General features: G+C 39.4%; 2 protein-coding genes across 3 annotated transcripts in view; both read left to right on the top strand.

The window, feature by feature from the left end:
• The window catches only part of ptpn11a (protein tyrosine phosphatase non-receptor type 11a), a 14,839-nt gene extending 13,573 nt beyond the window's left edge, over positions 1-1,266 (top strand). For both annotated transcript variants that reach the window (XM_020082234.2, XM_020082232.2), the window contains exon 16: positions 1-1,266. This exon is cut by the window's left edge and continues 1,983 nt beyond it. The gene's annotated coding sequence lies outside the window, so the exon portion shown is untranslated.
• A 9,846-nt stretch (positions 1,267-11,112) lies between these two features.
• The window catches only part of rph3aa (rabphilin 3A homolog (mouse), a), a 28,285-nt gene continuing 22,424 nt past the window's right edge, over positions 11,113-16,973 (top strand). Inside the window, exon 1 of the mRNA XM_069513595.1 lies at positions 11,113-11,279. Within this exon, the coding sequence (XP_069369696.1) occupies positions 11,179-11,279 (101 nt within the window). The 5' untranslated portion in view covers positions 11,113-11,178. The remainder of the gene's footprint in view (positions 11,280-16,973) is intronic.

The raw sequence follows: 16,973 nt of genomic DNA, 5'->3' as shown, positions 1-16,973 counted from the left end.
CGGCACCTTCTAAGCTCTTGAAATAATGGTCGTTCAGGCGTCGAGATGAAGCTCGGCTAGCTGTTTCCTATATAAGCTCAGCTGATTGGCCTCATATGTACAAACATGAGAGTGGGATCAAGCTTCCTGTATTCACTTTATACAAGAAAGCAGGTTTCCCAAGATGTTAACTGTTCTTTTAACTTCTCAATCAGTTGCAGTATTTGGGGATGTTGAATATTTTGTATTCTAGTGAAAAACACACTCACACTTACTCATTTCAAACATGTGGCCTAAGTATTTTCATTTGTCAAGCCTTCCCAGCTTCTGCACATTGGCTCACCATCACTCGCCTTGAGAAACTGCAGTCTTGTGATTGAACTTACTGTAACAGTGCTGACTCAGAATCACTCAGTTAAAGAAAAGGGAAGCAGCGGCTCTTCTCTTTGCCTTCGAGGGACAGTTCTCAACCACCACTGATCCAGGATTGAACAACCTCTTTGTGCAACATAAAAACTCATGAAATCAGTGTTTTGTTTTTTTTCCGGGGCTGCTTCCTCCCCCTGGAGGACTCTGCTTATAACATTCGTCTGCTGCTTCACAGCAAGTGTTCTTTGAAACTTCTCCCTGGCGAACGCCATCCACTGACTGAGTTAATGAGATCTGTGGTGTGGTTTTCTGTATGCAGTTTTATCGTCGAATGGATGACTTTGTCTAATGTTTAGTGGAGTGCATGTCTGTGGCGTTTTGTGTCCTGAGTGTGTGTGCAGGGGTGAGTGAATGTGCTGTGAGAGTGTGGCTTCCTTTTCAGCCATAAGTTCTACTTTCTTTCCCCGCAGATGATAAAACTGCTTTCCATTTATCATGTAAGCAATTTAGATGCATAGATGTGCCTTCTATGCATATGCCTATGTGTATGTGATAGGTATTACAAAGAAAACAGTGCTCTTTAGTTTCCACCGCCATTCAAGAACCTGTAACACTTAAATGTGAATTCTTTCATCCTGAACATCCTGAACAAAAAAGGAAAAATGGTGATCGTGATGCAAACAAACTATATTTTTTAACATGTATATTGTACATGAGTACCAGGTAGAGGAGAATGTACTTACTAAAACATATCTACTTGCCAATAAGATATACTGTATGTATATTCCTACAGCTTTCTCTCTGTGACACAGAGAGGGACCTCTCACAAAGCTTAAGAGGTTTATTGTATGACTTTCAATGCAGTTAACCACGTTAACTTCCTCATTAACAATAAATGGCTAGCTCATGCCTCATTAACTTTTTGTCTGTTTTTGTGTGATTTACTCCTTTGTGAAGTTTGATTGTTCTCAATGTAGGCACAAGATGGAAATGTTTCATTTCAATACTTGCGTTTCAAGCTGATGATCGGTTTGTAATTTACATGTGTCAACGGGATGATAGATAAGATTCTTGTTACTGTGAAGGTGAATGTGACCTAAATCGAAATGATTTTTGTAATTTAAGGTGAAGTACACGGATGTGTCAGTTTGCCGTAACTTACAGAAGTTTATTTTTCGTTGTGGGAACTGTTGTTTCTCTATAATATTGAACGGTCTCCACATTTCCGCTCTGTAAAGTGCCTTGAGATAACGTGTGCTGTGATTTGACACTATGCAAGTAAAATTGAGAGAGAAATTGACATACTATATATGGATTATTCAAGAGTGGAGTCTTTCAGTTTGAGAGCAGGACTTATTGATCTCAAGCACAGATTTTGTAATGCTTTTACTCAAACCCTGCGCTGGCAGTCAAATATACCCTGCAAGGGTGGGGCTATACGTGGCATTCTACGTTTGGGGAATTCCGACAGACTTGTTGCACAAACAAATCTGTGAGCAGAGGAGATATTTTTAATGTGCACAAAAGCAGCATGGGCAGGAAATGCAAGTGCACAATTTGAGCACAAGCAGAAGCATTTGAGTAGATGGCAGGGCTTCGCTTCAGAGCATTACCGGCTTTCAAACTGAAAGACCACACTCTTGAATGATGATAGAAAAATAAACAATACTAGCACCGCTGACAATTCATAGATGAAACAACTGAAGTGGTTGAAATACTGAGGGAAGTTGAAGTGGTCAAAATAAAAGTGAAATGAATAAAGAAGTGCAGAACCAAGTTGGAAGTATCGAGCAGAAACGCTGAATGAAGTTGAAAGTTAGGTACAAGTACAGAATATCTGAATTTAAATCAGTCAGTGTTGGTTTAAGTGCAAGCACTGACGAGACAAACTTAGTTGAAATGTTAGTAAAAAAAAAAGATTTAAGTAGAAGAAATATTAGGAGAAATGTGAAAGCAATTGAAATGATGAGAAATCAACAATTCAGGTGGACAGACAGCAGCTGAAATATTGGTTTACAATCTCTGTGTCAGTTCATGAGTCGTGGATCAAAGTATTAGCGGCTGAAAAGTCACGAAAAGTGTAAATTGTTAATGTTAAAAAACTTGCATTTTGCTTTAAAAGACAGCAATTCAAAAACCCATGTGGCATGTTGGGGAAACGTGCAGATAATAAGAGTAGGAATGGTTCCGAATTAGAAAGCACACAGAAAATAAAACCAAAACACAAGTTAAAATGATCTATGACCTCTCCTTTCTTCTCTGTTTGCCATAGTAATTTGATTAGATAGCTTTTTGTTATAAGTGCACTACACCTCATCTGGAGACCCTTAAGCACTGAACAGGGACATTAGTTTAAACTAATCCTGTTTGCCTCACAGGACCAAGCACAATCAGACATGAGCTCAGCTTAATGTGATTAATGACATCTGGCCAGAACACGAGACAGACCTGAGAAACATGGGACTAAATGAACTGACAACAATTTCCTTTACTTATTTATGTGTAACACACTTCTGTTCTTAGTTGGATTCATTTTTCATTCATTTGTTTTGTATTTCCCACCATGTACTCTTCCATTATTTGGACTGGCCAAATATTTAAGTGCAATATAGTTTATTTTCATGTCTAATTATCTTTCATGTATTATGGTTTCTGGTTTTGTAGAGAGGATTGGAAACGTGCAGTGTTCGTTTCTGGGCAGGAGGTGGTGAAGGAGATCAGTAGAATACCACAGTGCGAGGTGGGATAACCAAGCTGGCAAAGCAAGCAGCTGACCAGGGGCCTCAGACCTCCAGGGGCCCCCGGAAACACCAGATTCACACCACATCTTTTGGATCGTGCTACATAATTTGATTAACTAGATTTGGCACCACTGAAACACAATATCAGCTCTGTGTGCTTCTGCATCTTCAGTCTCTTGTCATGTACAAGGACTCTGTGTCAGGATCTAGATTTAGCACCTGAACTGTTTCACTTTATACAGAGTAACATTTTGCTTTAACAAATAACTAATCCATCACATACTATAAAGACCTTTTCACAATATAAATAAAATATTTGGTAACACTTTATATTAGGGAGCACACAAAGTGAACATATCCAAGCACTTGATTGTAATTCATGTACAACAACTTCCTGACTTACCATCAATAAGCAGTAATCAGGAGGTTATTAAGGGAAAACTGTTAATCAATAGAGTAGTTGCAGAATAATGTCATTAAGAATAAGGCATTAGTAAGTGCTTTATAATGACTAATAAAAAGCCAATATGCCTCTAATATCCATGCTAATAAGCAACTAGTTAATGGTTTATATGTGTTCCCTAATATAAAGTGTTACCGAATATTGTATTTATATTGTGAAATGGTCTTTATTCCCTGACGCCAAAATGAACATAACATTTTTTTTTGTCTAACCTTCAAAATAAAAAACTGAGATATTTTTTGTCACTTTCTTTAAAGGTTCAGTGTGTAGAATTAGAGACATCTAGTGGTGAAGTGTCATGTTGCAGCTGAACACTCCTCACCTCACCCTCCCCTTCCAAACATGACAGAGAACCTGTGGCAGCCTTCAGTTCATAAAAACTCAGAAGGTGTTTAGTTTCTGCTCCCGATGTAAATATAAAGTATTTAAATATAAAGGGCTCATTCTAGGGTAAAGAAAACTACAATTTAGATGATTACACATTAGTGAAAATGTCTCTAGGATTATTTTATATTCATATTCTGTCAATAGATTCATTTCACCTAAATCTTACACTGAACCTTCAATAAAAAAAGATTCATCAATTATCAAAGTTGACAGAGTTATTAGAGGTGTTTACAGTTCATTTTATTATTATTTGTCCACCCATGCATGATCTCTACAGCTTATCCTCTAAGGGGGGGGGGGGGGGGGGGGCGACCCCAGATGGCCTTGAGTGAGAGGTACAGAGACAAACAACCATTCACACCCACAGTAAATCGATTCTCCAGTCAACCTCACCCCGACCTGCTTGTCTCTGACTGTGGGAGGAAGCTGGAGCTCCTGGAGAAAACCCACAGACACGAGGAGAACATACAAACTCAGTGAATCCGCCTCAGCTCTGTTAGCTCTGGTCGGTTTCTGGTGCCTGGAGGAATAATAGACGTTGGTGTGTAGCATGAATAAAGGCTGAACTGTGTTTAAATGTCAAGTCCCATTTCCTCTATGATACTGAGCCATAACAACATGCACGTGTGTTTGTCGGCTGGCACCATAAAACACACAAAATGGTTGAAGTGGATCCTCATCGACCTCATTCTCACTGGTAACACATGATTTACACACTCACCCTAACCCAGACCAGTTTATCAATGTGTGTATTATAGAGTATTTACTGTTGTATATTTTTAATTTAGTTTATACAGTATATAAATACTTAACATGGGAACTCCCAGTAAAGTGTTTCATGTTAATATTTCAACTTAAATGCTAATAACTTGAGAAACAACATGTAAGTTGAAACTTTGACACTTTAACTTCCTGTGGCAAATTCCGGACTAACTGTACTTTGCACAATCCAGTCTCTAACGCTTACTTACAACATATTGCACAATCCCACCCCTGCTGCTTATGCTTTGTTTCCTATTTCTATACTTTTTACATTTATACTTGCACAAATACACCACGGCAAATTCCTTGTATGAGTAAAGATGCTTGGCAATAAAACCCAATTCTGACACACACACACACACACACATACAGAGTTATCTGCCACCTCAGCAGCACTCGTCACCATTGATGAATATCTTCGATGGTAAATGACTCGCATACAGAGACCGACGCGCAGCACAGGGTGAACCACTGATGCATTTCTTTTGTCACATCAGTCTCCCTGCATTTATGTGGTGGCAATAACACTTATGACCTAATTACATGCACATGCACACACTTGTACCCACACACACACACTTGCAATGCAAAACATCTCATTTCCTCTTACTTGCTTTTATGGACTTCACACCAAGATTCTTACCCTAATCACGCAAACCTGGGAGCAACCATCTCTCCGCTATTTGTGACGATACATCCAGACTTGATCTTTGACCTAAAACAAACCCAAACCATTCCTCCTTCTGAGTTACAGCAATTCTGTGGAAATGTTATCCTTTCAAACACAGCTTCACTTAAAGCTGCTAAAGTGAACTGAAGCTGTAAAATATTTAACACTGGAATCTGTGGGAACTGTGAGGTCTGTTAAGGTCTTGACCTTGTTATCTGGCTCTTAAAATTGTATTTTAATTCATTCCTCATTTTGCCATGGATTTATTTTTGTGTGAAGCGCTTCGTAACCTTGTTTAGATAAGTGTTATACAAATAAAGTTAATATTAATGTAATTATTATCTTTGCAACATCATTCTACTCTTAAGAAACCATAGATGAATACTGCATGAATGAATATAAATGAGACAACCTCATTACCTGTTCATGTAAGATGCTACGGCTCTGTTCTTATGCGACTCTCCCAGATGATGTGAGGATGAATTTAGGATTACGCAAAAAACTCCTGGACAGATTACCATGAAACTTGTTGCAAGGATATGGGGTCGGGAAAGAACCCGGTAAATGTTGGTGTGGATCTGCATCAGGATGGATCCAGGATTTTAATTTCAGTTTCTTTAACATGGTGAGAATCTTTTCACTGATTTCTCCAAGAATAATAAATCAATCTTGATTTGAATCTTGAATTAGATTAATGTTTAGAGAACTGATATTTGTGAGTGTGTGAATGTACATATGTTTTGCTATGTTGCCTTTCCAGCTTGTGGTCGTTCCTCAAAGTACCCACCAGAAATATCAATAAGTGCAGCTTCAATTCTTCTCTTTGTGTCTCTCTTTCTTTATGAAATCACCTCATCTCTGAGCTCCCACTTCTCTCTTACTCTGCTCTGTCTCTTTCAGGACGCCTTAAGAAGGACACAGAGGGAAACAGTTCATAGGGAGAGTTTGACTTTTGCCACTGGATGACCATTCACTCATGAGACTCAGCACTCAGCCAAAACCCCTTTGGTTGTTTCATATCACCAGTGGGGACACACACACACTAACTAACTAACTGTAAACCTAACCTTACAATAATAACTTCACCTTAGAAATTTCCGGTTTGCGTTGTGGGGACATGCTTTTTGTCCCTTGATCTTAGTAAGACAAGGCCCCTACAATGTGAAACAGATTTAGGTCCCCACATCAAACACACACACTTCCGGGCATTAGAGCGAAAAAAGCAGCATCTGGACCCAGGGTTATTAATGACATTACTGAACAGAGACATGTGTGTGTATGCATGTAGGGCAGAAAGGCAGTTAGTCACATGCACGCACACACAAACGTATACATGCACACACACGTATACATGCATGCACACACACACACACACACACACACACTCTACACGTCATTGACCTTAAGCGCTCAGCATGCGTGGTCATGAATTTGGCATTTACCCGTCACTTGTCATTAACTAGAGCTTCACCGTCTCGTTCCCTCTCTTTTTATTTTCACGCTGGATTTTTTTTGGCCCGTGTTCTGTTTCCCCCCCTGTCCTCTCAAAGATGTCTGCAGGATCCTGCATGATTGAAAAACGTATCTACTTATATTAACTAATAATGAACCACTGAGAATCTCCTTAAGATTGGATTCTCTGACACAAAACTGGAAACTGAGGTGTTTTCCTTGGCCCATGAAAAGTTGTCATTCCCTCGCTGTAGCGCCAAAGTTCTGAGGTTATTACCTTACACAGTAGAAGAATTTGATGGAGTGCCACCAGGACATAACAGTTTTCATTCATTATTAATGAAATATCTCAACATCTACAAACGCTACACACACACACAAACACAATACTGTCTACATTTTAAGCCACACACATCAATATCTTTAGACTCTACAGTTTCTTTTTCAGATCATTACTTTGGTTTTATGAGCTGCGACTTTATTGTTTGATTCAGTCTCAGAGTTCCATTGACCTCATTTCCTGCAGCTGTAGTTTTTTACAGAAATCGAATTGATTTTCATATCATTATGGGAATCATTATTCAGATTATTCTGATGACGACAATGACGATGATTCATAATAATAATGCATATTTATTGTAATTCATTATAATGATGTTTCCATTTGAGCATAATCACCAGAAATAAAGAATAATTGTGTTTTCATTGCCTCAACATTGGTCCTTTTTCCTGTTTTATTGTATGTTATACATTTGGAGCGGGTCCTCTTCCACAGACTCTGCCATGTTTCTACCGTAGCCCAGAACAGACAAACCACACAGTGGCTATGGAGAGGGACACTCATGTGTTCATGGTACCTACAGGCCACCGTAGGTTCTCCTACACACTTGGAAGGGGAGGATGAGGTCAGGGATGTTCACTTGGTTGTAATCTGACCACTCAATACCACTAAACCCAACGCACTGAAGCTTTAAGCTCAAGGTTAAAACCTAACCTATCCCCATCAACATGCCTGCTCTGTGCATCTCTACACTGCCACTCTCTTGTCACTGTTGTCCGCTGTGCAGGGTTTGGGATTAGTTACTCGAGGGCAACCCCCCCCGGTCGTCCTCATCTTTAACCACTATGCAAACACAGCTCCATCAGTTTTATCCCTGAAGCACTTCTGCATCATTTGCAAATCTGACTCCATCACGACACGCGTCCATCAGAGTACAGCCTCTTCTTAGAGTGCAGGATATCAACTCTAGGTTAATACAGAGAGTCAGTGCTGAGCTACTCTGATCTGCAAGTCTCTTCTTCGGCTTATGTAAGTTTGATGCGTTTGCATGCTTGATTATGTAAATATGTGAGGAAAGAGTCAGACCTGAAACACCAACATAATAAACATAACAACCGGACTCATTTGTGGACTAAACATCAAACAAACAGTGTGGGATGCAAGTGCATGCTGGCACTGAGTCGGCAGAACTTTATATCTTTTTGCTGGTTAGATATTAGATATTTAGATGTAAGATATTTCAATGAACTGATTATGTTGAAAAAAGTCAGAAATGTAGAAATAATACATAAATATGCAGGTGTAACGTTTATTTGACACATTTAATTAATCTGTAGATTCTAATAAGTAAAACCAAATATAAATCAACTAATACATTTTAATATATAAAGTAGTAATAATCAGTCTCAGCAATTTTCACATTTAATACTTCAATAAGTGTTCAATAAGTTAATTGTCATAAAAAGTCAAAAGGTGTTTAGTTTGTTCAGTCTGGACTAATGTAAAAAACATGGTGGCCTCTGTAGAGAGGGTCCCTTGATGTAAATATAAAGTATTTAAATATAAAGGGTCTTTTCTGGGGTAAAGAAAACTACAATTCATACAATTTAGATGAAATGAACTAGTGAAAACATCATGAGGATTATTCTACATTATATTTCTGCCAATAGTTCCCTTTCACCTAAATCTTACACACTCGAGCTTTAAGTATCTTCTCTGTACATAAAAAGCTATTTTATTTTAATTGGACTTTATTTTGTCATCTTGCATCACCCCATTTCTTGGGCCTGAGCTTCAATGTTACATCTGTGTTAGTGTTTTTCTTACTTTTCATTCTTTAAGTAAAGAAAAGTCAAGTTTCGGTCCTGTTGCATGAACCGACGCTTGCCTCAATCCTTGTGGCTTAACCAAGAGCTTGTTTTGGCAGTTTTTCAAGGTTGAATTAACATTCGGCTTCGTGCAAATCTCCTCGCCGGCGAAATGTTTGGCCAATTAAGTGTGCAACGTAGCATGATGACACAGCAGGCTCGGACGGGGAAGCCAGTGGATTAGCCTTTACACAGAAGGAGCCACAAGAGGGCAACAGCAGGCCGACCGAATGCTGCACATTTCAGATGATTGGCAGAAGTCTAATTTCAGTTGAACCTTCAGAGGACAGGAAGTGGTCCTCTGGGACACACTAACCACAATCCAATAAATCAAAGTGTCTCCACAGATACTGAGGCTTATTTCAGCGCCGTGACAGGAAGATGCTTTGCACATGTCAGTGTAACGTCTCGTGTGTAACAGTAACAGTGTTTGGCCTTTAATGCTCCGCTGCCTGTTCTTAAAAACGGCTTCAGGTTAACTCCTGGCTACGTTGACTGAATAATAGAATTACATAATCAGCATGGTCTCTAATTGCACAGTGCAGCAGGCCTATTGGATTTGTATTGTATTGTACATAATAAGTGCAGCTGTTTCGCTCGAGGGTAAATAAAGGACCAAAAATAGATCTTTTAGAAAGGATTCCCATATGGAGCATGCATGGAGGCCAGTTCACAGCACGTGTGTGCAGTCAGAGAGGCAGAGAGTCAAACGGATAGGACTAGGTTTCATTATAAACCGGTAGCAACCAAATCAAACAATATTTTTAACTCACAATTATACTTGACATTGTTTACTGAAGCTGCTAAATGTTGTATATAGCTATATATATATTTATATTAATGAATTTTCCTCCATACTCTTGTTTTTATGTGTTTTCATACCCAACACTATATCTCACTCTGCACTTTTAGCGCTTTTTTGCACTTCTGTGGTAAAGGAAAATACATTTTTAATCTCTGATCGTAAAAGACAGAGGGAACAGAATGCAGGTCCTTTATTTTCATTGTTCTTTAGTGACATAAAATAGAAATCTCCTGGTAAATGTATAGGTCAGTAAAGGTACTCAGGTGGATATGTTAGATTGTTGATAGTGATGCATCAATGCTTCGTGAGTATGATGCTGTTGTAGCTGCTGGAGGTGAAACTGGTTTTAAATTCTTTCTGTTCAGTTGGGTAGTTCAATCCTGTGGTTCCTAACCTCAGGGTCAGGCTATTTCAAAAAGGCTCATCCAATAAATCCAGGGGGGCATGAGATGATCTCACGAGGAAAGATGGAAAAAAAGCTCTGATACACACCTTTGCATTCATTTCTTTGTTGATATAGTTGATATAGTTTCAATTATTATATTATATTATATGACAGGGATAATGTACATATCTATTTGTTCAAAACCTCTACATGTGTAACCATTCAACATTGCTCTAACACTGGGTCAAAGCAACATTATTTTGGTGAAATAAGCCTCATCTATTCCATTTTTGCATAATATCATAAGCAGGTAAAGATTGCTGTCAGATAAATATGGTGGATCAGAAATGTGCAATTTTGTAAAATGTAAATTCTCCTGTATCAAAACCATAGTTAAAGGTCCGGTGTGTAAGATTGAGGTGAAAGGGAACTATTTTTATTATTTAATGCAGAATAATCCTCATGATGTTTTCACGAGTTCATTTCATCTAAATTGTATGAATTGTAGTTTTCTTTACCCCAGAAAAGACCCTTTATATTGAAATACTTTATATTTACATTGAGGGGACCCTCTGTACGGAGGCCACCATGTTTTTTACATTAGTCCAGACTGAACAAACTAAATACCTTTTGAGTTTTTATGACAACTGAAGCTACCACAGGTTCTCTGTCATGTTTGGAAGGAGAGGGTGAGGTGAAGTGTATTCAGCTGAAACATGCAATTTCAACACTACAAAATTCTACACACTGTACCTTTAAGTACAGTACATTTGTAAATACTAAATTGAAAGATTATCAGCAGCAGAATACAGTACAGTCAATGGTGCTTTAATTAAACGGTGGCGTCACCATCTTGTCTTTCGCTGAAGAGATGAGAGAGGATGGATTTAGTGAAAGAGGACGAGAGGGAGGGAGGGAGGGAGGATGGCAGGGAGGGAGGCGGAGCGAGGGTTTTACTACAGTGCGTGTGTTAAAGGAGGATGACAGTGAGGAGGAGAGTAGCGGAGAGGATGCTGGATGCTGAGACGGAGCTGCTGGCAAAACACTTTCTGTCACACTGAAGCAGCTCTCATCTGGACAGAAAAACAAAAAGAACACCACGTCTGTCTGAACACGAGGTGAGGCGACACGGTCGGTTTTTATTCATTTTAACTGATTTAAATCTTAAGAATTTAAGCTGATGCTGTTTAATATGAAAAATGACCTTAGGTGGCTATGTGTTTATTCAAGGTGAGTTGACAGCAGTAGTTAGTTAGTCTGGGGTTTCGTAAAAAATGTCCTCAAATCAGCAAAAGCTCTGTAATGATGATCATATTTATTTTTAAAAAACTCAAATTTAAAGGTGCATTTGATATATTTTCACTTTTAGAACCTTTTTTTTTTTAACTTACAATAATACTTATAAATAACTAGCATATATCTATCTATATTGTGATTAAACAAAATCATAACAAATAGGGATTTATGTCATATTGTTCAAAAAGCATAGACATTTAACTTCTTGTATACTTTTCATAAATACTGTGAAATTATTTGAGCTACTTTCTATATCCTGCGCTGTCAATTAAAAGATTTATGTTCATGTTGAAAACATAGGTGTGATATTGAGTGCTAATTATTAAAATACAGCCTGACTGACTGACAGTGGAGTCTGATGCACTAGTCAACATTTAATGAGTTCTTTATAGTAGCCTATTTATGCAGACATTAAAAGACAAAAGTACAGTAAAACAAAGCATATTAATATAGTAAACATTCATGGCATATATTATGTTGTACATATATTTGTACATGCCATACTGTGTGCTCACTAGGATTCTGGTTTGATTTGGTTGAAGAACATAAGCTTCTTATTTTATCCATACTAACAAATTCATAATATACAAAGTACACACACACACGCATACACACAAATACACACTACTTTTTGATCCTTCCTTGTCAGCGCTCTCTTTTGATTTCCTTTAATTTCTCGTTACTTTCATCGTCCAAACTGTTAATAACGACACTATTCCAGCCGAGATCTGTATAAAAGAACGAGTGTTAACTGCTTTATCCTTACACTACATCCCTTAGCTTGTTGTAAGGTATGCTAATGAATGACAGCCCATCACCAGCACCCTGTGAACATCAAACAAGAGGGAGTGCTAACCAAGTACTATGTGTTTGTATTCTAGTGAGCAGCACGTTTGCAGCTGTGTGAACAGACACAGCGTTGAGTGCAGGTCAGAGATTAATGCACAGTCACTGTAGGTTTGGGCCTAAAATGGTGGAAAATAAACTTGAGGTGTGAAAATTCATGCATGTGGGGCTCGAGCAAAACGTGAGCTGTTACATGGCCTCTGATGCATGACATGAACTGCTGATAAACATGGCTTTACCAGCACCAGGCTCCAGCTGTTTCCATCTTTCAGGTATAGCTCCATGTTTAAATTGTGCGAGTGGCATCAATCTTCTAACTCACAGGAAGAAAACAAAAGAGTTTTATTTCCCAGAATGTGCAACTATCATGTACATTAAATCAGCAATTTGGAATACTTGCCTCTCCCAAAGTGGACTGTATGAAGAGCGTGTGCAGCAGAGATGAGGAGACGGTCTGTCGTCTCCTCTCTCTTCCTGTTATAGTTGGTGGTCAGGTCCAGAGAAAACCATCAGAGAGTGAAGGAGCATGAGGCCTAACGTGCAGTGGCAGCAGTGAAGTCAGAGGAAGGGGTGAGGAAAGATGAGAATGGAGGCATGCACTCGCTCACTGTGTGAGTGTGTGTGTGTGTGTGTGTGTGTGTGTGTGTGTGTGTGTGTGTGTGTGTGTGTGTGTGTAGAAAATCGATTTGCAATACCACAACAATCACTTTTCTATTTTGTTTGTCATCCGCATGGTCACGTTTCTTGAGCCCGCTCTTCTTTCCCATGCTCCCTGTAATCTCTGCTGAATGCTCCTTTTGACCTCCAATCAGCTGTATTGACTGTGATTTGTGGGAGGTGGGTGGTGGTGGATTATACAGACTGCTGAGCTCTCAGGTGGAGCCTGATGTGGCTAATGTGCTTGACGCTTCACACTCTCTCAACAGCCCCTGACTGCTGAGATCAGGTGAAATCCATCTTACTGTACGTTATTTTTTCTCGAGACTTTGCTGTTCAGACGTTGGCAGGCAGGACTTAATTGTCTCGATTGAAAGCTGCTTTTGGAGGCAAAGCCTTTAAATGATGAACAATCTGCTGTAACCGTGAGGAGAATGAACCATTATCTGTTAAATCCTGCAGTAACAGCTTTTTCAATCTGTGAACACAACACCGACATGAACTTATTGGCGCAGCAACATTATCATTATTTTGGAATCATGTTTCAAACGTTCAGCTGATGAAACTAAATCCAATATTTCCTGTCTTTTAGCTCTGCTTTGGTTTCCACCAACTCCTGAGGAGAATACCTGTCTCTTTAGCTGTTAGATGGTTCAGTAAGTTCACCTGCTGGCTTCTGTCAGCTATTTGCTGCTGAGGAGAGGCCTTTAACAGATGTCTCTCTGAAAACAGCTGCCTGGTCCGGCCACAATGAGGTTATGAGAACAATAAAGTTAGTAATGAGTAAAGTAAATCCCCTTTTCCACTGGTCCAAAAATCCACAAACACCCACTTATATCAGGCTTTTGTCTACAATTGAAATGGATACAGTCGGCATTCACTCATGGGTCAAATGACTCATATAGTAGACTTGTTTTTATCGGCTCTGTCTCCAATCTGCAGTGATGGAAACGTAACGGCCAGGTGAACCTTGAGGCAAACCTATCTAATGGCAATGGGAATGTTTTAAGGGGGTTTACCCACATTTAAAGCTTTTAAGGCTTGCCTATACCCTTTGCTTTTGGTGTAATAGAGATATAACAGTAAAGCTGTGGTCTAGACACACACAGTGAGCTCAAACTCATTATAAAGCTCGGTAAAGCTGAGGGGAGCCGCTGATTCAACTGGTAAATCTCCGTTCAACAGTGACAAATGGCCTGTGTCACAATTCAGGAGCTGCATCCTTCAGAGGACTCGGTCTAGGAAGTTGTGGCATTCCTACACTGAGTCAACCGCAAAGGTCACGCTGAAATGAGACATTGTGGTCTACAAAGGATTTCTTATTTGCATCACCAGCTTGTCCCACCTTTACTGTTACATCATCAGCTACTTAAAGCCACTCGGCCTCGCTCACATAGCTAGCTCATTAGCTTTGTTACAGACAAGCAATGAGTCCTGGAATAGGTTGGCCAAAGAGAGATCCTGATGTACCAATGGTGATTTTCATTGCAATGCAGGAAGCAGTGTGACCTGTTCACATGCATTAGATGACAAGAGTGTAATGGTGCAGAGGTGGAGCAATGAATGTGTGTGTCACGGGTTCAATGACGTTCTTGAATTCACCTTATATTTTTGTAAACCCATCTTAACTGTGACAAGTGGAATGTCGTTTCAAACCAGAATCGCCACTTTTTATCATTCAAAGTGACTGATGAAGTGTCATATCGGGGGAGTGACATGTCATGGTTTATGAAGTGAATATGTCATTAATCAACCACTGGATACATTTTATCACCAGCTTCCAATTTGCCTGAACATCAGCAGAGGCGTGAAGATGAGTGGTCATGTACCGAGGATGTGGTCCAACACTCTGTTGTTGTCCATACACAAATGAAGATTTAGTAACTGTGGCATTGATGCTTAGTTTATTTGCTCAGCCATGCTGCTGTATGCAGGTATTTTCAAAAGTGACATGAACGTATTAGAGGGTTTTCAAAAATGATCACAAAGTCCTCCAAGATGAATGACTAAATACGTAATTGTCATTGTTTGTCAGACTCATATTAAGATTATTCATCTCTTATTTATTTAACATCGTGCTTATGTTGTGTTTGGTTTAAACACTCAAATAACATGGTTTAGGGTAAAATAAGCTGTTAATTAAATTCTTTGAGATGCTCCGAGATCCTTCTCTCTGAGACAGAACTCCTTCTGTCCTGTTCTGTTGACAGTGAATTAAAATAACACGATGACAATCTAAGTGAGTAGATTCCACTGGAGCTCAATGAAACAATAAGGTATTTTCTGTGTTGAACTGAGCATTTAATAGTTTATTCAATTCTATATTTCCAGATTAAATGAGTATGTCAACGTATAGGTGAAATCAAGTCAATGATTTTGGTGTATTATATTATATTATATGTTTTACTTTTTATTTAATCTTTTTTCAATACTTAGGCACTTCATTGTACACCGATTGCACTATTTAAGATACTACAAAACAGCGGCTGTATATTGTTGATGGATTTTATGGGCACCTGTCCAGTTTCAGTGGGTGAAATTGCCTCTTCGATCATAAAACATTGTCAAGGCTGGGGTCAAGTCCACTGTGACCTCATCCATTCCAGCAAGCAATTGAAATTCATGAATTTCCCATTACTTCACATGAGGACTGTTCCACATGAGCTCATTCATTGGAGTGTTTTAGCAGTCTGGATGGTTGAGCTGTACAGTAATTGACTTCCCTTCTCCTCAGATCTGCAGCTGAGGCATTATTGTTTTTCAGGGGCTACCGACTTCTCTCGGCACAGCAGGAGCAGCAGATGTGCTGCACAAATCCACTGTGACCAACACAGCTGTACACAGAAAACTACTACGACACCTTTATATGCTGCTGTGTGGGGACCTGCATGACCCAATTATTCTGTCAGGGGCCTCAGGGCTAACCACACACACACACAACACAACCAGTAATCTGTCATTTGGCTCTTTTATCTTCCAGAAATAGGTGTGGACATGGCCCACAGATGCCCCATTCGAACCCATTTAAAGAAATATCGATGGCCCTAATACTGTGATGTCCGACCCTGAAAATACATGTGTTCTTTGGTTCTGATTGATTGAGTGCAAAGCTGCTTCAGTGGTTTCATTTTACAAGTGACAAACCGAAAGTTCAGATCGGCTTGGATTTAGACTCAAGGACACTGGATGCAGTTAAACTTTTGTTGGCCTTCTTTCCAGCAGACATTTTGACATGACATCGTAGGACAACTGTAGGTGTTCCTCTCGACATGAACAACTGCTCTGTTCTATTCAAGAGTCCCAGTAAATCTTTTCATTATTTCTGCCTGTGCGAATGGTAGATGATGAAATTCCCATTTGTTTTTCTGAGCACTTCCCTTTTCTCTTATTTAGTCATATTCCATGATGTGAAAAGTCAGCACAAGGTGTCACTGTATGATATGATGAGCATGAGCAACGGTGCAGCAACCTCTCACTAAGACACTTAATGTTGTTTATTTGGAGCAGCAGAATTCCAGTCTCTGACAATGAGAATAATAATGTTTGCAGACTTGGTTTGGAGCAAAGGTTGGCTGATGAGTGCATCGTATTTGATGACTCCTCTCACAGGATGTGAGGCATTTGTCCTGATTTCTCATCATTATATCTCCAAACGTCCTCATCATGAAGTCAGACTCTGTAGAAACCTCTCTTGCACACAAACAGAGAGACGGATACAGTAGACAGAAAGATGCAGAGTTAGACAGAAATGGCCTGAGGTTTGCTTTTTGTTCTGCTCAGTTTAGTGGCTTCAGCGCAGCCCCTGGTGTACACACAAACACACAGATATAGAGATTTCCGCTCACCGCTCACCATATGGGTGTTTGCTCTCGTATTTAACTTGTCATGCGGAGCAATCACACACTGAACGCACGACAAGCTGCTAATTATAATGATTGTGATGTCTAGTCTGCTGTTGGTTTTTTTAAAAGTCCTGCAGATAATGACTGGGATCTTTAAACATTTCTGCAAAA

This window comes from Paralichthys olivaceus, chromosome 18, assembly GCF_024713975.1.
Source record: "Paralichthys olivaceus isolate ysfri-2021 chromosome 18, ASM2471397v2, whole genome shotgun sequence".
Lineage (NCBI taxonomy): Eukaryota > Metazoa > Chordata > Actinopteri > Pleuronectiformes > Paralichthyidae > Paralichthys > Paralichthys olivaceus.
Note: the sequence above shows the minus strand (reverse complement) of the source record. Positions and strands in the feature narration are given on the sequence as shown.